The sequence below is a fragment of the Carica papaya genome, chromosome 4 (assembly GCF_054855325.1).
Source record: "Carica papaya isolate Zhongbai chromosome 4, ASM5485532v1, whole genome shotgun sequence".
Taxonomy (NCBI): domain Eukaryota; kingdom Viridiplantae; phylum Streptophyta; class Magnoliopsida; order Brassicales; family Caricaceae; genus Carica; species Carica papaya.
The window spans coordinates 29,393,082-29,415,716 of record NC_142312.1 but is presented as its reverse complement, the minus strand read 5'-3'; the positions used below and the strand labels follow the sequence as shown (position 1 = coordinate 29,415,716).

The 22,635-nt window shown below is 36.5% G+C and overlaps 3 protein-coding genes across 9 annotated transcripts; 2 read left to right on the top strand and 1 right to left on the bottom strand.

Annotated features, from left to right (window-relative positions):
- Positions 1-6,388: 6,388 nt before the first annotated feature.
- LOC110820645 (hapless protein) lies at positions 6,389-13,755 on the top strand. Of its 5 annotated transcripts, none has more exons than XM_088218841.1 (4): positions 6,389-6,511; positions 7,532-7,922; positions 8,648-9,773; positions 10,234-13,755. In XM_088218841.1, the coding sequence occupies exons 2-4, from the start codon at positions 7,738-7,740 to the stop codon at positions 13,189-13,191; spliced, it is 4,269 nt and encodes a 1,422-aa protein (XP_088074967.1). In that variant the 5' UTR covers positions 6,389-6,511; positions 7,532-7,737; the 3' UTR covers positions 13,192-13,755. The 5 variants fall into 5 exon arrangements, with proteins under 5 accessions (XP_088074967.1, XP_088074966.1, XP_088074965.1 ...); XM_088218840.1 differs by having other exon boundaries at positions 6,390-6,498; XM_088218839.1 differs by having other exon boundaries at positions 6,395-6,651.
- Positions 13,756-15,727: 1,972 nt separating this feature from the next.
- On the top strand, positions 15,728-16,867 carry PRA1.G2 (prenylated RAB acceptor 1.G2). Its single transcript, XM_022050203.2, has one exon. The coding sequence runs from the start codon at positions 15,785-15,787 to the stop codon at positions 16,355-16,357; it is 573 nt and encodes a 190-aa protein (XP_021905895.2). The 5' UTR covers positions 15,728-15,784; the 3' UTR covers positions 16,358-16,867.
- A 39-nt stretch (positions 16,868-16,906) lies between these two features.
- LOC110820657 (P-loop containing nucleoside triphosphate hydrolases superfamily protein) lies at positions 16,907-21,225 on the bottom strand. Of its 3 annotated transcripts, XM_088218838.1 has the most exons (3): positions 21,122-21,225; positions 20,676-20,794; positions 16,907-20,528 (listed from the first exon to the last, which is right to left on the bottom strand). In XM_088218838.1, the coding sequence occupies exon 3, from the start codon at positions 20,054-20,056 to the stop codon at positions 17,069-17,071; it is 2,988 nt and encodes a 995-aa protein (XP_088074964.1). In that variant the 5' UTR covers positions 20,057-20,528; positions 20,676-20,794; positions 21,122-21,225; the 3' UTR covers positions 16,907-17,068. The 3 variants fall into 3 exon arrangements, with proteins under 3 accessions (XP_088074964.1, XP_088074962.1, XP_088074963.1); XM_088218836.1 differs by having other exon boundaries at positions 16,907-20,794; XM_088218837.1 differs by lacking the exon at positions 21,122-21,225 and having other exon boundaries at positions 16,907-20,558; positions 20,676-20,968.
- Between the last annotated feature and the right edge of the window lie 1,410 nt (positions 21,226-22,635).

Here is a 22,635-nt window from a genome sequence, read left to right as displayed (position 1 = left end):
CATGATTTCTTCCTCTTCTTCTTCTAAGTGACCCCATTTGAGGAGGCACTCAATTCTTATGATACTAGGAGACTATTTTGTCGAGTTTCAAGCACTTGGTGTGATTATAAATACACGAATTGCTTGATGTTAGTTTGGTTAAAGCTTGTATTCAAGTTTGTTCAAAATCAAACTCTTGAGTCTAAAGAAATATTTTCATAGCTAAAAGAGATAAGTTAGATTTTAGAGGTATTTGGTTTGGAAGTATACAAACGCATTCTTAATGTTTATATATATATATATATGTATATATGTATATAGTTTAGTTTGAATTAAACACTATTCTTACAACCAAAAAAAAAATTAATACGTTATTTTCTAAAAACTGTCAACTCAACTCAATTACAATTAAACCAAAACCTTAAAATTTCTTGCATCATTTTATGCGAAGAAATATTTAAAGTACGTTTCCGTGCATTTGCCATTCTTGAGTCAAACTTTCTTTTTTTACTGTTTACAGTACGTATATATGTTTATTTTTTACCACTCGGGCGGTGGTTAAAAACAAAGAGATAAAAGTTAAAAAAAGAGGGGTAAAAAAAAAAAAAAAAAAAGAGAAAGAGCAACGTATCTAAGTTGTGTTATGTAACATCGTCGAAGTGGGCCCCCGCCCACCACAGGCATTAAACCGACGCATCCTTTTCGGGCCCCACCACCATGGCTCCCCTCTCCCCCCACCCCCCACCACACACCGGTAACTTTTTTTTTGTTGATATGATTATTATGTTTATATAATTAATTATTATAAGTTACAAAATTATAATCGGTTAATTATATAAAATTATGCATTAATTACCGAAAGTAATATTATAAACTAAATGTAGAGACGGTAGAAGATAAATAACATATAATTTATATTTTTATCAAAGTGGATGGCACGTCACACAATAAATCATACGTAGAATTTGTTGTTATACAAATAATTTTATATTTTTGTATTCAATGTATGTTAAAATAATAATTTAATCATAGTGAATAATTTAATAAGAATTAGTTTGAAAAATTAAGTTAATATGTTGAATTTTGAGAAATACAATTCAATTCAACATTTTCGAATTTAGGAAAGAGAAGAAAATAACTCACTTCATTAGTGATTACTTAGTGTTCAAAGCAAACAAACAAACAAACAAACAAACAAACATATATTCTTATATTGTAACACACAAATTTTTATTTTTATTATTATTAGAATTATTTTGATTTTATTTTATCTTAATAATTAATTTATTAGGTAATAATTATATGGTTTTAATTTAATTTAATAGAAATAAAAATAATAATAATGATAAAAAGGGGTAAAATTATTTTTTGGATTTAATTGAAAATAATTTTGAGAAAAAATACTGAAAATTTAGATTCTCGAGAGCTCTGCCGCCGGTAAGTCTCGATTTTCTAGATTTTTTTGGCCCACCGAGGGCACTAGGGGTATTTTATCACAGGAACCAATGCAAGTTTGGCCAAAAACGGTCGGAAACGGCCAACCCGATGTGGATTACCGCCGCTTGCGGCGGCACCGTCGTCGGAGCACGGCGGCACCGTCGTCGGAGCACGGCGGCGCTGTCGTCGGAGCACGGCGGAGTCGCCGTGCCGGAATTCCAAAATTGGCCGAATAGGCCCTGGTCTGATTTGGAATTTTTGGGGACATGTGCAGGTACCAAAAGTGTGTTTCAGTTTCTGAAAAAAAATTCAAAGAATCTAAGGACTACCCGTAGGCGTAGTGAGAACTTGATTTCAGACTCCAAAATAAATAAGGATTCCATCACCCTATTTTCTATCACGGCATTAAAGCTTAATAAATTATAAAACGATATTTTATGAATTAATAGATATGTATAATTAATCAAGATTGCTAATGAAGCCCGAACATGATGTATTTGTCAGTCTGTTCTTATTTGATGTATTTTACAGTCTAAATACAGTATAATATTTGATTGTTTATTTTATGGTTTCGTATGCATGAATCACTATTTAATCTATTATGGTTTAAATTATTGTGAACCCGATGTTGTGTTGCCTTGTTTGGTGTGCGTTACTGGTTTACGTATTCATGTTGATTGGGTAATTGAAACCAAGAAAAATAAAAAAGGTATGTGAATTTATAAATGGATAAGTCGACAGCCTCACTAGATATCCTGGGAGATGGTGGATGGACCGAATCCATAAGAAACCCCACCGGGAATGTGGTCTCTCATATCGGACGGGGTATGGAGACTTTAAATATTTTGGCGCTCATACCGGATGAGGTATGGAGACGGTCCGCTTCACCCTCATACCGGACGGGGTATTGAGGTTTATGGTTTTGGCGCTCATACAGAACGGGGTATGGGGACGACCCTGGAATTAAGGTGAATGGTTCACGTATAGCGGGGACCCCTATGGATCCCTATGGATACTAGTAGGCTGATAAAAAAAGAAATTTGTTGCCTGATGATTGAAATACAAAAGTATGATATGTGTTATGTTATAGAGTGTGTATAATCTTATGATGTTTATAATGTTATTATTTTCATAAGTTGTTTTCATGAATCTCACCGAGGTAAGTGGACAGTAAATAGTTCTATTATTGATAAATGAATTTGTTATAAATTATGCTCCATTAGTCATTTTTATTTTTTACCAACTTTTATTTCTGTGACAGTGAGATAGTGTGACATCTTTACTGGGATAGTGTAACTCATTCCTTACTTAACCATTTCAGATCAGAAGGACTTGGTTCCCGAGCCCGTTCTGCAGGAAGACGGCGAGTAGAAGTATAAAGATTTATTAGTTTTTCTTATAGTATTCATTCATAGTATTTTCTTTAATTAATTTATTCTTTCATATCTTTAATACATTTTGATTATTGTGTAAGGGATGTTAATCATAATATATTTTATTTCACTTCCTCACTTAGAATAAATATATATATTTTCTTTTAATTTCCGGAGTCGTTACATATATGATTCACGACCATTAAATATAAAATATAATATATATATATATATAAGCATGATAATAGTATTTTATTATGAGCAATTATTAAAAAATGAAGGCTAAATTAAAACGATTGCAACAAATTGTCAGTAATTTTTGTTTGCAATTGTTATTTGTAATTATCATTGTAATTATTGTTTGTAGTTAATGGTTGTAATTATTTGTGAGAAAATATATTTAAGTTGAGCATAGAATAAACAAAAAATTTATTCATTAAGTTGTGTCACTATATATCATATGTTTGTCTCTTAAATAAAAATTTGATAAATCTTTGACATTATTTTTAAATAAGATATATTAATCATGTAAGACGATAAGAGGTTACATTGCTTAACTCCACGAGACGGCTTAAAGCTCTCAATTCAACTATCATTAATACAGACCTTAATACGGGTGGACTTGATACAACTCATGGTGCATTTAGTCCATTTATCAAGGAAGTTCGCAGATAGTGTCTTCAATAAAATCTAGTTTAATATATCATAAATTTTTTTAATATCTATTTTAATTTTCATGAAGCCTTTTTTTTTTGTATTGTTTTTCCTTTTAATAAAGTATATGGCTTCTTAAGCAAAAATATTGTTATTACTGATCTAGCGGATGGGAACAAAGTTTGTTTGATTCCATATCAGCATTAGAAAAGGTAATGGCAATTTGGACGAAATCATTTGGAAGCATTCAAGTGATAATAACTTCTTAATTTGATTGATTCATAGGTTCGATTCCTGTTGGATGCACTTGGAACGTTCAGTTCAGTTGTTGCTCATGAAATTGTTACATATAGCTTGCCCTTATAATTTATAGGATACTTCACTCACTCAACACTGACTCAGTGGTTGATTCTAATAGAAAACAGAGCTAAACCATGTCCATCATTAAAAGAGACAAATACTTTATATAGCTATTTATATTGAATAAACTCTTATTAATTCTGAGAGATGTCATCAACATCTTACTGTTGATGATTATACCCTAAATGTCACTTTACTTAGGAGGATGCATTCCTTACTATCAGCGATTGTACGACTTCTAAATAAGTATGAATTATTTTTATTGATTTTTGACTTATTGACTTTTTTATCTCTTCCTTTGACATGTATATCATGTGGAATCTGCATCCTAATTTATTATCTATAGAATTGTTAGATGAAAAATTATCTTCACTATCATGACGTGAATCTTTTAGCATAGATGTAATAATTTCATCTATGAGGTTGATCATGATATGAGATATTTACGCAATTATGATGCCATTTAGATGGCTCTGAAAGCTTCGAAAAGTTGTATTAGGAATGGGTCGATTGATTTCTATGCAGTTCTTCAAAATTATTCTGGTGCGGGTTAGAGGGCACCTCCTCTAGGTTGGATAAAGAAAAACACATGACTCTATTAGAATTTTGGATGGGCATTCTTCTAGTGGTGGTCTCGTGAGAGATCGCAATGGCAATTAGATTACTAATTTTTTTGCTAACATAACGGCAAACAAACTTGTTCAAGTTGAAATTAAAAGTGCTTCAGTTCCCAGATTACATGGAACTTTTATAGACTAATTCAATAATTTATTCGAGATAATTTAATTTGCACGGGAAAACAATGTTATTTATAAGAGATAATTAACAAAAAGTTTTTGGTTTCCCTAATGTTTTATTTAATTAAATTTTATTTATCTTAGAAAATCAATTTTAAAAAAAAAATTAAAAAAAACATGCACAATACTTGGGTGTTTCATAAATTTCACATGTATAATTATGGGTTACTTAATATTTTAAAAAAGTATTTTTTAATATTAACGTGCTCCACAAGTGATTGCACATTAAGATAATCAAGTTGTGCTATTAAACTAATTAAATAATTTTCCTAATTGAATAATTTTGGTAAATTAAGTTATTATTTATTTAAAATTAATTATAAATCTATTAATAAATAACTAAATAAATAAATAAATTATAATTTAATAAAGTAATGAAAAATACAATATATGTTTTCAGTTAATTTTACTCATAGCTTGGTTTTACCTAAATACTAAATAAAAAATTCCTTAGTATATTTATACTATAATGTTTTTCGGGTATACCAAAATAAACAAAAAATAATGGTAAATTTACTTATAATTAAATTTATTATTAATTAAAAATAAAATCAATACATGAAATATTTTTAATTGACATTAAATAATAATTATATTGATAATTTTGGTTTATAGCATTTTAAAAATAAAAATAATATTTTAAATGCATAATTTAGTATAAAAATAACATTATGTCATTATAATAGTTCAAATAATAATTTTTACTCAATTTTTAAATAAAAGTATTTAAGTTAATAATTAAAAAATTCGCAGCATTAATTAAAATTAATTTGTACATAAAGGTATAAATATTTTACTGTGGAGGATTTAACCATATTTTACTGTATGGGAGGGGGGGGGGTAAAAAAGCAACGGTAAGTATGGAATACCGAGATACCTAATAATTGCTGACAATATAAAATTTGGATGTGGCGTAAAAAAAGATTCCAGAGGGGTGAGAATTTGTCAACCCACACTAGTTTTGTCGTCTACTGGACGGGTCGGGTCGGGTCGGTCCGGGTCGGAAATATGTAGAGAAGAGGGTGACTAAAACAGACATTTTAACCGTGTACAATAAATCCCTCCCAAAAAGGCAGAATGATAAAAATCAAGGATTTAAATATCATTAAATTAAATTAAAATTAAAAGAAAAAAAAAATGAGAGGCTGTGTAGGGTAGGTATAGGATAGGGCAGCCTTTATATATATATATATATATATATATACATATATGCGTGTGTGTGTTCATGTTTACATCCATTTTAATTAAATAATAATAATAATAATATTAATTTCCAATTTCATTTTCTAGATTTTTTATTTATTAAAATTTAGTAATTATTTTATATTAATTTTACATAAAATAAATAAGTTTTATTATTGAACTTGTAATTTAAAGTTATCTAAAAATTTATTTTGATGATATTAAAAATTTTAAAAATAATGATTATATAAATAAAATAATAAAATATTAAATTATGATTAAAAAATTATTAAAAAAATATAAAAATAAATATTATAATTAAAACTCATAAAAAATTTACAACCATATAGACTTAAAAGAATGATTAGTCTAATAAAATTAAACAAAAAGGAAATAAGATTATAATAATCTAAAAAAAAAATTATCCTAACAATAATTAATTAATAATAATAATAAAATTAAAACACTTAAACACACTACACACGAATGAATGAATACACACGCTCACTGGCTTTATTTTCTCTTTCTTTCTTTTGTTTTCTTTCACTTTCTCATTCTCTCTCTTACTTATGCATTTGGGTTTTTGGGGTGGGGAGGGGGGGGGGGGGGGGGGGTCTTCTTTAACGCATATTCACAGATGAGGAGGTGAATCGTGGGGTGTGTTAATGGTACAAACTTGCTTTTTGGTGGAGAGAACCTGATGCCCCCCTTTTGATGTATGAGTGGGTGGTGCTGTTTCTTTCTTCTCTCATCTCTCTCTTCTTCTTCTTCTTCTTCTTCTTCTTCTTCTATCTCTTTTTCTCTCTTTTCTTCTCTCTTCCTTCCTCCAATCCCTTCTCTGCAACTAGCTACCTTCTGCTTCTAATCAGGTCTGTCTCTTGTAATTTTCTTCTTACTTTTTTTTTCTTTAAATTTTTTACTTTTTTCTCAGCTGGGTTTCCTCCTTTCTTGACCCACCTTCTCTTGCTTGTTTCGATAAAGATCGGCTTCTCGCTTGCGATTTGATTCTTTCTTTCTCCTCGCAAAGCTGAACTTGGGTTGATTTGATTTCACCGATCCTATTTTCCCTTTTCTTCATTTTGACTGTAACTGGAGTGGTTATTATCTCAGTCAAGAGAAAACCGAGGATTCTGATCTTGGATTTTCGGCTGGATTTCATTTCTGGGTTGGGTGGCTTACTATTGTAGGGAGACTCAGCAGATTCGGGGTGGCTTCCTGCCTTCCTTCTTCCTGTAGCTAATCTGCAGTCTTCTTCCTTGTTGAAGCCTTTTATTTTGCGGGTTGAGCTTGGCTTCTCTCTTGTCTTCTACCCATTTGTTCAGTTTTCTCCTCCTTTCTAGTAAGATTTCTTGTTGAGCTCTGAGATTTTCTATTTATAGAAATCTCTTGCTACATATAATTTTCTTCATCATTATCCTATGATTCTTTGGTCTACAAGATTTGATCTCTTGAGCCGTGGTAGTGGATGATGTGGTGGCAGCTTCTTTGTTCGCATAATCTCAATTTCGAGTTCCTTTCTTTTTCTCGGATTACCCACATAAAATAACATTCCACGAACTCTTTAGGGACTAAATCAACGTCTTTGCTTGTGGATTTTTTCTTCTGGAGTTTATATCTTGTGCTTTGCTTCAGTTTTACTCACATAAAATAACGTTCTAGAGGGGTCTAGAACTGGAAACTCAGAGTCTCCGTTGCTTTAAATTTCTGGGTCTCTGTCGATCTCACCTTTCTCTTGCGTGTGTCTTGCAGGCTGATGGACGAAGATACGTCTGGGGTTGCTTGATCTTATTTCTGCTTCTGCATCTTCTTGGCTTTGGTGCTTGCTGAAGGTGTGTGCTTTGTGTGAGGGCTAGTGTTATGCTGAAGATTAAGAAGAAGGTTATAAAGAAAAAGGGAAGAAAAAGAGCTTGTGACTGTTGCATAAACAGCACAAGAAGAGAGAAGCTTATCATCAGATGTTATCCATTGAAAACCCTCAACCAGATCCGCCATGTCCTTGCCTATTGCCACACCTGAAAAATGGTAGTGATCATGATCAGAGGGCTTCTCATAAGCTTCCTTTGCCTGACCTAGATCCATCCCTTGATCATCCTCATCCTCATCGTCACTATCGTAACCAACCCGCAGGTTTCTCTATCAGGTAAAAATTTCTCTTCTTTCCCCTTCGTGAGTCGGAAAGGCACAGTGATATATATTCACAGTTTTCAACTCTTTCTCTCTCTCTCTCTCTTGTTATCACTCTCGCTTTAAATTTCTTTCCTTCTTTTTACTGTGATGTTTGATTTTTGTCATGGCCAGCAGCTTACTGCTTCTGTGGTTTGATCTCATCTCTGGAGCTTATTTTAGAGGGGTCAGATCCAGATTTAGATGTTGCTTGTGGCTCAGCTTAAACATGGGGCCTAACTCATGACAAAACCGACCTCCATCTTGTCCCTATTTTGGTCTTCGAGGACTGAAGGAAGGCCTTTTTTCCTTCATGAAAACTCATTCGGGACTACTATGTCTTATACCACCACTCCCCGTACTAAACGTTTTTGGTCAAAATTTACTTGATTAATTCTTTGATTTATGATTTCATGTTTACTTTTTACTCTTCCAAGTCCTAAGTCCTTGTGTCAAGATGAAGAAAACCCTCTGTTATTATGAAGTTTTTCTTGAGGAATTCTTGACTCACCACATGACTTTCCCAGGTTTACTAGATCAAGGAATCTTTCTGGGTTATTTCTATTTTGAGTTCAAGGTCCATGTGTTCACTTTTCATGGCTTGAACATACAATTGGATTTTCCTGAGAAATTCTCAGACGTGACTTGTAATCTATGTTTTGGGCTTGTCACTGACTTTCTTTATTGTGGTGGGTACTGCAGAGATTATGTATTTACTGCCCGGAGCAAGGACATCAAGAAGAACTGGCCATTTTCTCTGAAAAACTTGCAGCTTTGCTTGAACCATGGCGTAAAGGATCCGTTGCCACCATTTCAGCCACTTGACACTATAAGAAGCCAAGCTTTTCAGACATGTACGGTTGAAAGTAGTGAACACCAGACAGAAACCATAGCCAATGTTAATGGGGACCCTTGTGATGATCAAAAGCTAGAAAATGGTGTTCAATCAAACCATAACGCTGCTAGTTCATGCAGATCCGGGAATGATTTCCCATCCACCACATCAAGTGTTTCTCAGTCTGAGATAGAGTCAGTTCCAGCTAGAAGGCCACCATCTAGTTCGCCAGTAGAAGCTGATCCCTTGTTAGAAACTTCAGCTGCTCGGCTTCCTCCGTCCAGAAAGGCCGATACTGCCTCCAGGCTGCCGAGTAAGAAGTGCAGGTTGATAGTAAAATTTGGTCCAAATTCTGATCGTAGCTCCACAGAAGATATTGCTTCCAATTGTACAACAATCTCAGAAACAATGGCTTCAAAAACTTGCCCTGTTTGCAAGACATTCTCCTCCACTTCCAACACCACCTTGAATGCTCACATTGACCAGTGCCTTTCCGCAGAATCAACACCCAAATGGAAAGCGGATTCTAAGCTAACTAGGCCTAGAATTAAGGGAAGGAAGATCAAACCTATGACTGATATATATGCTACAGCGCAGCCATGCACCTTAGAAGAGCTTGACAGAAGAAATGGTACAAGCTGGGCTGTGGTTTCAACCCTGCCTGCTCCTGACATTAACGACTTTGCGTCACAGCCAATATCTGATGAACCGAGAAATCAAAAAGTTGATAATGCCGGTGAAGTTGGTCCTGTTTATATTGATGCCAATGGAACCAAGCTTCGTATCTTATCTAAATTGGGTACTGAGTCACAGCCGGTGTTAAAAGTGACTGGCAAGGATCTTGGACCAAAGAAACCTTTCAAAGGAGGTAAAGGGAGCCAACTCCTTGCGACCAAAAAGAAAAGACGCCATGGAAAGAAGCATCTCAAGTATCTAAAACTTGCTTCTCAAAGCAGGAAATATTTGTCTTATAAAACCCAACATGCTTCTCAGGTACACCTCTCCTTTGCTTTTCATTTTCACGTCTACCATGTTTTCATATGTTTCTTCTTTGAATGATTTTACTCCTCCATCCCAAAGAGATTCTGGCCCATATTTACAAGCTGATTTGTGCTTTGTTTTATACTTCTATTTCCTTGCAAGTTGAAACTGTGATGATCTTACTGTAGTTATAGGCTTAGAGCAAACCAAATGTTAATTTATTACTTGTTGAAACTTGGGTATCAGCTATGGTTCTATTGGCAATTTTTACTAGCTTCACTTTAATCATGGCTATCTATGTTTAATGTCATTGAATGAAAGTCGAATGATCTTAAACTTAAAAGAAGTTGTTTTTAACTACACAGTTCATAATATGAATACAAATATCCATCATGCACCTTTAGTCGCAAGTTATAAATTTTATTGATATAGAATTCAGGAACTTATATGTTATTAGTTTTGTTTTAAACAGATTCCTGAGGGTCAAGAAGAAAGCTTCAAGAAGGAGGAACTTCCGAGACCAAAGGAAATTAAAGTGGGAGAACCTGGAACTTTAGGACAGTGGGCATGTTCCAAACGAACTGGTCTTGTGAAGAAGCTCAATAAGCAAGGGTGTAAATGGCAGCATGCAACTCAGAACCTGCAAGTTGAAAATGATCAGTCATGCTTACATGATTCAGTTATAACAAGAAATCAAGTTCAAAAGCTTACAAAATTGCCAATAAGTTCGCCGTCATCTTCTGAAAATATTCACAGGGCTGAGAAGCCATATTATGATGCCCGAATCTGCAACAAGAAAGAGCTTTCTTCTGAGAAAAAGAGAGCAGGAAGTCCCTTGTTTGGAGCCATGGCAGTTGACAACATTGAAAGGTCTCTTCCACCAGCGATGCGAAACACCAATCAACTGAGCAAAGACAGCTGTTATGTGCTTGATAATCGCATAAGAAAAGCTCCAGAATCAACCAAGCACAATGCATCTTCCCTCAGTAAAAGGAAATTTCCCATTGATGCAGTTAATTGTTCTGGTATCCCTCCAGTTGCTAGTGTAGAGCCATCTACAACTACTCGTCCATTCATATCAAAATTCTTGAGAGTTCCACAATCAAGGAAAAATGGGTCTTCTGCCAAGGGGTCATCTGTGGTTGAATCCAGATCTAGTGTAGATAAGGAGCATTCATCCTTGAGGAACTTTCAATTACATTTCATGGCAGAAGTAGATGAAGAGGTAGCGCCTTGGCAATCTGCAACAGATCATACTGAAAATCACGGTGAAGGAGAAGAGAGCACCAATGAAACCTCTTTCAATAGAGGTAATATGACAGGAGTCAGACAACAACCACAAGATAAAGAACCAATGAGAATTTCCCTGGAGGAAAATGTACCTTTGAAGAGCTCACAGTTGGCATTGCTTTATTATGGTGAGCACGTAGGCCGAAACTCAAATTCTTCTGATAGAGCTGAGGAAAATAATCTTCAAGAGAAAGTTGACAGCCCAGAATCTGTCGGGGGAACAGTCACTCATCTGTCTAAACATCTAGATGCTAAGTTCCACAAAGTAAGTGATTATTCCAAGACTGGGTCTAGTGTTCCACATTATTTGGAAGAAAACAATGGTGGGCACTTGTCTGGTGATGAAACATTTATGGGTCCGAAGGAGACAAGTTTTGCTGGTGAACAGATCTATTGTACTGATGAAGTTGGCAATGGCATAATTGAGCAGACTGCCCATATGGAAGAGGAATTGGATTCAGATGGAGGCCAAGCAAACTCCTTTCCTGAGGTTGATCCGATACCTCCTATACCGGGACCACCTGGTTCATTTTTGCCAAGTCCTAGAGATATGGGGTCTGATGATTTTCCGGGGAATTCATCACTGACCACAAGCCGTGCTCAATCTTCCCAGGATCAGCTTGATTTCATTGATGGGGACTCATCAGAATCACCTATTTCTATGGCATCAACCATCTTGAACTCTAGAGCAGTTAGATCTGATCTGAAATATTCAGAACCTTTTTCATCGGTAGTTCTATCAGTCCAAGAAAAAACGTCTTCAGGCTTCTGTACAGCAAATGTTGAACATTCAGTGGATATTGCTTCCTCAGCTCTGGGAAAAAGTACCGGAATGGAAAGAACTTTTGAAGGAGAGAAATTTGCAGTCCATAGGATCTCCCTGGAGAAGAAGCCTTTCAGTTTTAAGAATGATAACCAACCATGCTGTTGTCAAAGGAAGGAGAGAGTTTCTCAAGGTATTGCACTAAATTATCAAGACTCACAGTTATTAAGGAGACGGGCAATAGCTTCTATGTCAGTGCCTAATGGTGGAAAACAAATGGGTGCAAATCCCAATTTTAGGCCCGGTAATTTGGACAAAAGACCTGAAATAGTTCCTCTGAGCAGCTGCCAAAGTCCGGAATCTGAGAAGGTAGTTGTTCCTGTTATGAAACCCCCTTCTGATCCTATTCATTTTGATGGATCTCCTGATAATGGAGTGAAGTTTCCTGGCCGTGTTGCTTGTGACTCCCCTAGTCCATCTTCTTCTAATCCCATCTTGAGACTGATGGGAAAGAATTTATTGGTGGTCAACAAAGAGGAGGGTGCATCTTTGCCTCTTGGACAAGCGCAATCAAGTTCCCCAAATAATCATCCGGCTTCTCAGTATACTGTGTCTTCCAATGTCTCTCCAGGAAATCTTGGGAATCAGGATAGACATTCCTTCCATCATATGGCTCCTCAAGGTTCTTTGATCTTTGGCCAGAGTCCTCGTGATGCAGTTGGGCAATATTTTGATGTCAGGAATGGTTTCAGAAGCCATACTGGTTTAAGAACACTAGAAACACCTGCTCAAGTTCCAGTGGACATGTTCTTAAATCGGCATTTGGATAGTAGGTTTGCTGCAACATCTGTGGAACCTTATAACTCTGAAGAGGATTGCCATCTTTCATGCCAGCAGAGTAGGTCTAAGAACAGATCAGGTGCAGCACCAGTGTACAATGTGCAGAAGGTTATGACGACTCTTGATTGCAAACAAAGGAATCAAGATTCTGCTGCTTCATTCAAGGAAATCATCGTCATTGATGATAATGACACTGAACCCAGTTTGGCTGGTAGCGTTGTGAAATATTCTGATCAAAGCTTGAGAAAAAGGCAGATGGTTTCGGGTGATACGTTGAATCAACCAGCACATAGTTACAACTCGACTCACATCAGTCCTTTCTCAAGTTATCAGCCACAAGAAGCTCCTCTTGTTGAATCTTGCCTGGCAAAGAACAATGGTTTTCACACAATCCCTCCCAGGCGAGCCAATGCTAGTCCAGCTAGGTGGGGATGCATTTCCGAAGGTGCAAGTGTGCTGCATCGGGGCCCTTTCATGGCTGCACCATCCTCAACAAGTAATCTCAGATCTCCACTATATTATTCGCCGAGCATGTGACAGCCAGATGCTTTTGTTTTGGGATGGCTACCGGCCCACCACATGGCTGCCAAGTTATTCAGTAATCAAACTTGTATTGAACTGTGAGCTTCCTGTACACTACTGATGACCAAATATTTGGGGCCTGAACAGTTTTGGAGTGCAAGAGATTTGGCAGAATGATCGCAGAGGAAACCTGCATGGGTCAGCGGCTAAGATATGTTTGACGTTTGAGTTTGATTGAATTCTCGTGCAGTGATCTTGGTTGTCGTCTGTCAACAAACAGTATGCAGTTATGAAGGCTTTTCCGGCATGTGGAATGGCATAGCTGATCTCTAGATATACTAGATAGAGTACAAGGAAAAAACTGATGAATAAAAGTTGAGTAGGTAGGAACCTTAGCCTGAAAGACAGCAAAGCAAGTGTTCCCATAATTACAAGAAGAGTTATAATGTTGTTTTCATCTTTTTAAAGATATGCTAGAACTTGGTTCTGCAGCCTCTTACAATATGTGAATTACAGCCATGCTTTTGTTTCTTCTCCTTTACCTTATCATTAATGTCATAAAGCAACGGTTTTATATTATCATTACCTTCGTTTTTACATGCAGCAACACTTGTTATCGTATCACTTGCACTTACTTATAACACATACGTAATATGGGGTTGCCATTCTGAGGACTGGAAGTTTGCAATGGCAGATTTTTGTGTGTGATTTAGCTTTTGGTCGCCCAAATAAAAACTTATTGCATGGGTCAATCAAAACCATACAACATAGTAAAGAAACAGCAAAAGACTCAAATTGAAATAAAATCAATCAAACTTTTCTTACAAAATTTTGAATTCCACCCGTAAAAGATACAGTTATACAAAACTTTTTATTGACTGCAGGATAGGTCCTGATCATTATATATATATATATATGTGTGTGTGTGTGTGTATATATAGACACATATACACACAGATATATTTCCCTTGTAGAGCCTAAGGAAAAGAATGTGAATATCCTTCTACACTCTACCCATACAGACACACACACACACACAACCATATATAAAACTCGCACGCAGCAAAGAAAACCAGATGTTTCATATAATTCTCGAAGGACGTATAAGTAGCATGAAAATAGTAGATATAATTGAATATGTATATATAATTATATATGTTAATTGGGGTATATTAAGTCAAAAGAGAATGATCACACACACCCACACCAACGTCCCCATTAGGATACGTTAACTCTTAATAATGATACTGGGATCATATTTCAATCTTCTTTCCTTCATGATTGATCAGAAAATCACATTAACAGAGACTTGCGGTACTTTGTATATTATAATTGGATATGGAGCTGCAACGTATACACACACACACACACACACACACACACACACTATATGGAGGGACGTACGTAGGACCCAAAGCCAGGTGATGAAAAGATGACACATAAGATATATAATATGGTTTTATACATATATATTAACATGTGTGTGTGTGTGTGTGTGTGTATGAGTTGAGGATTTTGAAAATGGGTAAATGGAAAAGGAGCATGGGGACGTTTGGCAGAGCATGAAATATAGCCGTTATTGTAATGACGATTATTATTTGCAAGTACGAAATAGGCATGGTCCCTAAAAGGTGTACCAAACACACCACTGTGACACTGTGATTTACCGTATGGTCAAACCATCGCATATAACTACAAAACTGCAATCAATGTCTATTACCAGCTTTTATATATATATATATATATGTATGTATGTATATATTTTTTAATTTAATATTTTGGGTTTAATTTAGAAATATATTAAATTAATTTTAAATATTTTATGCGAACGATGGGGGTAATTTTGGGAGATAATTTTTTAAAAGAAGAATAAAGTCAAAAAAATTGGGTGGCTAATGAGGATGTAACGTGGGATGTGTGTTTTGCATGTTGAAAGCAGAACAGCTCATTACCAATGCGTCATCCTGGGCCCCCCTTTGTCTCTCTCTTTATTTTTTTCCACTTGTTCCAATTTTACCCTTCACTTTATTACCATATATATATATTTAAATACATTAAATTATAATTTTATATTTATTATTATTATTAACTCTCTTGCTTCTTTGAAACGTGACATTCAACCACTTCTCACCAATCCCAGACATGCACCCATTAAACATATACATATATATATATACACACACACACATACATATGCAAATGTGTGTATATACATGTACATATGCATACGCACAAAAAACCAAATTAACGATCCCAGTTTTGTACCATTTTTTGTCTATGTTTCATATATAAAATCTATTATACACTAATTAAAATTGATTAATGATAAACTAATATTAAAAAAGGTTAATTAGTAGCAACGGTAAAAACGCACGGTTAAAAAAGTAAATTAATATTGACAGTAAAACTGGTAGGCCTTGGGCCTAAGAAGGTTTTGGGTAAGTGCCTTCATTAACAAAGAACTTGGGCTTTTGAAGTTGCAGAGTTGACGGTGTTGATAGAGAAGTGGGCCATGGATTCTCGCTTTTCTACTTCCCTTTCTGCTCATTGATTACCTGCGACGGCATCTCTTCGTCTTCTTCATTTCATTCCTACTTCCAAACTCTTCATGACAAACACAATGCAACGATCGCCGCTGTCGACGCCGCCAACTTATACTTCCATTCCTATATCTGCCGGCGACGTCGTTTCCCGATCGATCCAGAACTTGAGTATCGCCGTTTCTCGTCACCGCCCCTGGCCGGAGTTCGCGTCCTTAGGGGTCTTTGACCGCCCTGACAATCTCCCATCCGCGGTTGCTAGAGTCCAGAAGAACGCCCGCTTCTTCCTCGTCAACTACTCTCTCCTCCTCGCCGCATGCGAAGCACTTTCTCTCATTGGTTCCCCCGGCTCCCTTCTCATCGTATCCGCCGTCGTCGTGCTCTGGCTTCTTCTCTACTTCTTCCGGGAAGACCCTCTCATCCTCTTCGGCCGTCACCTCAACGACTACCTGGTTTTGCTTGCTTTGTTCCTTTCCTCCCTTTTGGCTCTCTGGTTCACTGCTTGTTTCTGGACCTTGGCGCTGGGACTCGCCATCGGTCTTCTCGTTTGTGCGGTTCACGCCGTCTTTAGAAACTCCGATGGGCTGTTTCTTGATGAGGAAGAAGCTGCCTCCAGAGGCTTGGTCGCTGACCGTGGGTGACTCTACTTCTTCTTTATATTCTACTTCTTAAAAGTAACACGATACAGATTCATGTGGACGACGAGGAAATTGTTCGTCCTTCATTGACTTCTTCGGTGATTCAAGTTGGGTTTCTGCCGTCTTCTGCCATGGATTTCTAAAGTTTTCTGCTTGCTTTCAATAGCCTGAAGAATATGAGATGTATTGTACACCATCTGCCATTGATATTTGTTGTTTATGTCCTCCTGAAGCTTAAACCAAGTTCCGCTTTTTTCCTTCTTGGCGATACACAGAGAGAGAGAGAGAGAGAGAGAGAGAGAGAGAGAGAGAGAGAGAGAGAGAGAGCGAGTGGCTCCTGTACTGAGTTTTCCTTAGCGATAACAGGCAAATTTAAGTCGTGTTTGTTTGTTGTCATTGTTTTTGTTTGGTGTTTGCTTTGTTCTTATTCTGTATCAAGCTTGTGGGTAAAGCTTGCTTGTTTGTCCTTTTCACCATGACTGATCAATTGAAGATTGATTTCAAGTTAAGTTACCTTTTCTTCTGCTGTTTCAATTCAACCAAACGAATTCGTAAGCAGTAATGCATGGTTTATTTATATCTGCAAATCGATCACTAAACTTTCTAAACTGTTAATGGTCATTACAGTATAACCAAAACTGATATTCCCAACATGGGTCATGGTGGAATCTGGGATTGACAAACATATATGCATATATATGTATGTATGTATGTTTAGATCTTGCTCCTCATTCTCACCAACCTTGCAAGTGTTTCTTGAGCCGCCAAGGTTAAGGCATGGTTATGTCCCAGCATCACTGTCCTGATACTGATACACGTCCTACACAGCTCTTCTCCACTGTCAAAATGCCCCCCTCTTAACAGCAACTTAGCTCTAGTTTCCAGCAATGTCGCTTTCAACAATGTTACATCCTGCCAGACATATTCATCCACTTTCTGGTTGTTGCCTCCCATCTTGGACTTCTTCTTCTTCCTCCAACAGAGTAAGCCATGGCACCAGTCTTGTATCTGTGACACGAATGACTTCTCTACTTCTTCCAGGACATTGGTGCATACCTTGAGGAGCTCTAAAGCTGAGTTGCACCGGGAGAAAGTTGTGAAGGCTCTGATTGCTAGAGGGAGAGCTGTTTTCTTAATGTACAACACCATGTCAATTGCTTTGAGTTGGACACGTGGAGGTTCGGATTTGAATCCGAAAACCAGAAATGCAGAAGCCCAGAGATGATCTGAGTTCATCAATGGATTCCCAGTTTTGCTTATGGCTTGAATTGTAGCCTTGGGAGCCAATATGCAGTCTTTTCTCCTAGCAAATGCCTGTGTTACAGCATGGAACTGAATCCAACATCCGGATGCACTGTTCGTCTTTCGTGCCAATCCTAGTCTTACTAGAAGAAGAGCAGACTCTTCTTCACTCTGTGGTGAGAACCCACAGCCGCCACAACAGGCAAATGTGACAGCCAAGAATTTTGTCCACCAATGAAATCCCTCTCTGGAAATAGGCATGAACTTAGCTGCATTGGCTAGTAAACTCACTGGAATTGGTGCTGGAGCAAACCAAGCCCCAACAAGAAGCATGCTGGAGGCAACAGCATTTCTTCTGCCATTGATCTGCTGCAAAAGTGCAAAGCAAAAAGATACAATTTTGGTGAGGAAAGGGTTGTTTTTGCAGTATTGTTCATCATTGATGCTGGTGTAAGGTGAAGTTGATTCTTCTTCCAGAGGGACCTGATTTACAGCTTCAAAGAGTGCAGATGGAGAAATTTGCAGTACTGAAAGCAATGATCCAATAAGCCATAAGCCAAAGGTCAATCTTCCTAGTTTCTCATCAAATTTCCTCAAGATCTCCAGCTCCTCGTCTAGGTAATCTTTCTTCCTCTTTCCTCTCAGTAAGATCATAGCTTCAGATACTGACAATGGTGGAAGCTGGATTGTGTCAAAACTCATCACCTTGGATAGCCTAGTAGTGATAATCACATGAGAAGCTCCTGTGTTCCTTGGAATCAAATCATGTAGATCTTTACCTTCCCACCATTCTTTCTCTGTCTCAAGGTTATCGATGATCAGTAGATAAGGCATGTCGCGAAACAGCTCCCTCTTGACCCTCTTGAATGCTTCGGATTCTTGCTCTTCGAAGCTTCGAATTTGGCCCCTTTCCTTCTCAGCATCGGCGCTCACTTCCAGCCCTAATTTGAGTGACAGATTCAATATGTTTTGCCTGAAGTATGGAGCTTCCCCGCCAACCCATAAGACCATCTTGTATCTCTGTGAATACCTGTAAGCAAATTCAAGTGCTAACTCAGTTTTCCCAATCCCACGGACACCATTAATGCAAATGACACTGCTGCTCAAGCTCTTGTAGTTTCCACTTCTTGATTTCTTACATTTTGATTTCTTGAATGAATTTCTACCTGCAATTGGTTCAACCCATGAATCCAAAGTTGGTTCTTTGCTCTTTTCCAACTCCAAATTAATAAACCTCCCACCTCTCATTGGGACAGTATCACTTTCTTCATCAGCAAGGCCTTCAGATTGCCCACTTGCTTCTCCTTTCATGGTTTGCAGGGAGTAATCTCGCTCCAGACAATCACAACAACCAAAGAAGCTGGTTTCTATCTCTGTAATCTCTTTCTCTCTTCCTACAAAATACCTGTTTCTTGGGAATGGAAGTTCCTCAAACATTCCTTCCACATCCTTCTCAGCCACACTCTTCCGCCCAAGCTTTGCTCGCAGTAACCCAGCAGCTTTACTCACGCAGCCTCTCCAGTTTCCCTCACTGGCTACCAGCTTAGACTCATGACACTTGATCAAACCATCAATGGCTTCTTTGCACTCCTTGTCAATTGAATTGCAGTAGAGAAGACCCGTTATCTCGGCAGGTCCTCTGTCGAAGAATATTGGGATCAAGTTCTTCTTTTGAGCAAAGAATCTAATCTCCTCCAAGCTAAGGGGATTGAGAAAAGTAGAATTGGTGACCACCACAACTCCATATGTCACTGAACAGATAACCCTGTCAGCAATCTCATGACTCTGACTATCCGAGTACTTAGCTCTATCTGCAACAAAGCAAGCAATCCCCTGAAGCTCCAGCTCTGATTTAAGCCACTTACAGAAGCGGACCAAGTTGGGATGTTGACCATGGAAGCCAATGAAGACATCGCAGCTTCTAAGCTTAGCATTTGATGCAGGAGAAACAGGAGCTTTGGTGAAAGAAATCCGAGGGACTGGAAATGAAAACGAGACACGGGCAGCAGCAGGTTCCGGAACACAAGGGAGAAACTTGAGCTTTGGATCAAATGGGTCATCAGAGTATTCATACTGGTCTGATGGGGGCGTGTAGGAGCTGCTTGGTATGTCATCAGACTGTGATCCCCTGTATGAGACAGGCGGTGAATGTGAAGGAACATGCGTAGATATAGGTGGTTCTTGTTGGGGTTTATCGTTAGGAGGTATTGCTGTGGCCCTGGGTGATATATATGGTGACTGTAGAGCAGACACAAATGCGGATGAAGGTGGGGACAAAAGGGAAGGAGAGTTGAATGGAGAAGGTTCAATGGAGTTTGGTATGCTTGCAGATGCCAAATCTGAAATAGATTCAGTGTTTTTACCATTTTTGCTAGATAAGGTTGCAGTCTTGATGGTGAGCCCAGTTGGGTTTTCTTCAAGGACTTCACCATTACCAGATAAAGATCCTTCTTCATCCATGACTACCAAGCATTACCAGTCAAAAACAGGAAGCAGATAGATATAAATAGATATAGATATAGAACTTGTAAGAAAAGCTAAACCCCAAAGTTTTATCCTTCTTCTTCCTCCGGCTGTACTTTGAATGTTATGACAGAGATGAGGAAGTTCAATAAACCTTTTCTTCTTCCATTATTTCCAAAACTGGTCTTCACTAGAATCATTTTCTCTATCTATGAATTATTTGCTACTGACAGATACAATTAAAATGGATGAACACTGAGGAAAGTCTGGCAGAAGATGAATGCAACAGTAGGCGGTTTTATACAGGAGAAATCTGCATGTGATGTACCTTACCTCTCAATTTCTGTGGGGCCTTTCTTCTGTCAAGAACCATACCCTGTTTTTCTTCAAACTCTGATTGCAGATTTGACCAAAGAGTATTTTACTAAATCCTCCATTAATCTCCTCAAAGCCTCCATTGATGAAAAAGCTTATAACCAAGCATGAAAAAAGTTGATTCCTTGACAATAAATTCTCAACTATCATTAAAAAGTATGCAGAACCCAGAAAGGGAAACTCATAAAAAACACTTTGCAGTGATGAAAGTAACAGCCTTTAGAAACTAAATTAAACTTACCCTTGAGAGCTTAGGTTCTGGCTTAAACACAGGAGAAAGATAATAAGAACACTAAAAGCATGTTTAGCCCCTGAAGTCCCACCCATGTATGAGGGGGAATCTAGTTGTATGAGTTGGATCTGCAAAGTTTAGACTTGGAATTATATAATAATAATAATTGAAAGGAAATGCTTAAAAAGAAGGTGCAGAGGGTTAATGGAGGTTGATGATTGTAGTAATCTATATAAAATGGAGAATTAAATAGTAATATTATGTGTTGGAATTAGGCAATTTCTTTTTGTTTTATGTGCTGTACAGTTATAAAATCATTCAATTGTTTAAATCCAAACATGTGAGATAGGTCAGAGAGGCAAAAAAAAAAAAGAAGAAGAAAGAAACTCAGAGAAAAAAAAAAAAAAAAAAAAAAGGAAAAAGAGGGAGAGAGCATTGGGGAGAGGAACAAGAACCTTTTTAATCTTTTTCCTTTTAATAGCACTGAGATATTAAAAAGCACTGGGAAAGCTTTAAGATTTGAAATTGCAATACATATATATACATATACATATATATATATAATGTATAAGCCAAAGATCTATCTCATGCAAGTGCAGGTTCCCTCTGTATGCTCACCAGTCTGACATAATTTGAAACTATTTGCTCTGGGAATTGCACCAAACAAAGACCAGTCTAACTCCAACTCAAACCAGTATTCATTTCCCCCAAACCCAAACACATTCTGCTCAACCCCACCTCCTCAAAGTAACCCAACTATGAGAATTTAATTATATTATAATCAATATTTAATTACACTCTAATTAGGATGTGTATATCACTTAATAAAAATATTTTATATCATTGTTACTTACACTTTTTCAAAATGGTGTGAATTTAATTACAAGGCTTTGCATCCTTTGTCATAGACAACTAATAACAAAAGAACTCAGCTCTTAATTCTTGTCTTCTTCCTTTTTACTTCCAAACTTTTTTCTGAAAATTACATATTTTATATTCGTTTCTCCTAAAATAATATAGTAATTAATAATTGGCTTTTGATAAGTCTACTTATAGCCAATTAAATTTAGTAAAAGATAAAATTAGTCGAAAAATGTTAAAGGATCTTACCTGAATAAAATCTGTTTTATAAGTTTGTATTTCTATGTTTTCGTATTCTAAGAAAACAGAATTTTAAATTCGGAGAATGAATCGTAATCGTGTGATCAGAGTGTGATTAAAGACAGAGACGGTTCCTAATCCATTATCAATGTAGAAGATCATTTTTAATTGTGTTTGATTATGACAAACTAATCAAAAATGTTTAAGAGAAATGTCAATATAATCCAAATCAGCACCTGATACATGTACTGTATATGTATGTATGTATGTATGTATGTACGTACGTATCTTCGTGATGCTTTTGGCTGAAATCAGGCATACCCAATGGTGAAATTATATGTATATATGTGTATATATTGCTTTGTGAAAGCTAATCCACAGCTAAAAGGCAGGTTGGTGGAGTTGTTAATTAATGGGAAATTAAGATGAGGATAAGAAATAAAAAAAGGATCACGTGAAGTTGATCCCAAACAACCAATGTTTTGCTGTGTAGCTAAAAGAAACTTGATGCAGGAAATATATATATATATATATATATATATATCACCAATGTTTAGCATATATGACAAATATAATTGAGTGATTAATTATTTTAAAATTTTTTAATTGATAATATTTGATAATTAATCAATTTTAAATTAATTAGAAAATTACTCAAACTATATATATTGAGTTTTTGTTTTTTCTCAAAACTTGAAAGTAGACAGGAATGGATCAAGAGCCCATTAGCCCAGTAAAGTGTATAACTAAACATGTTTGTGCTTATATAAATATACAATATGAATGCTTTGGAAGTTCAACATAAAATAAATAAAAATTAGAAAAAAAATAAAAATTATAATAATTTTATATGAAATGAAAAAATAAA

Coding starts and splice junctions, on each gene's coding strand:
- LOC110820645 (XM_088218841.1), top strand. CDS start 7,738: ATGTTATCCATTGAAAACCCTCAACCAGATCCGCCATGTCCTTGCCTA. Junction 7,923..8,647: donor CCCGCAGGTTTCTCTATCAG/GTAAAAATTTCT, acceptor TGGGTACTGCAG/AGATTATGTATTTACTGCCC. Junction 9,774..10,233: donor AAACCCAACATGCTTCTCAG/GTACACCTCTCC, acceptor TGTTTTAAACAG/ATTCCTGAGGGTCAAGAAGA.
- LOC110820657 (XM_088218836.1), bottom strand. CDS start 20,056: ATGGATGAAGAAGGATCTTTATCTGGTAATGGTGAAGTCCTTGAAGAA.
- PRA1.G2 (XM_022050203.2), top strand. CDS start 15,785: ATGACAAACACAATGCAACGATCGCCGCTGTCGACGCCGCCAACTTAT.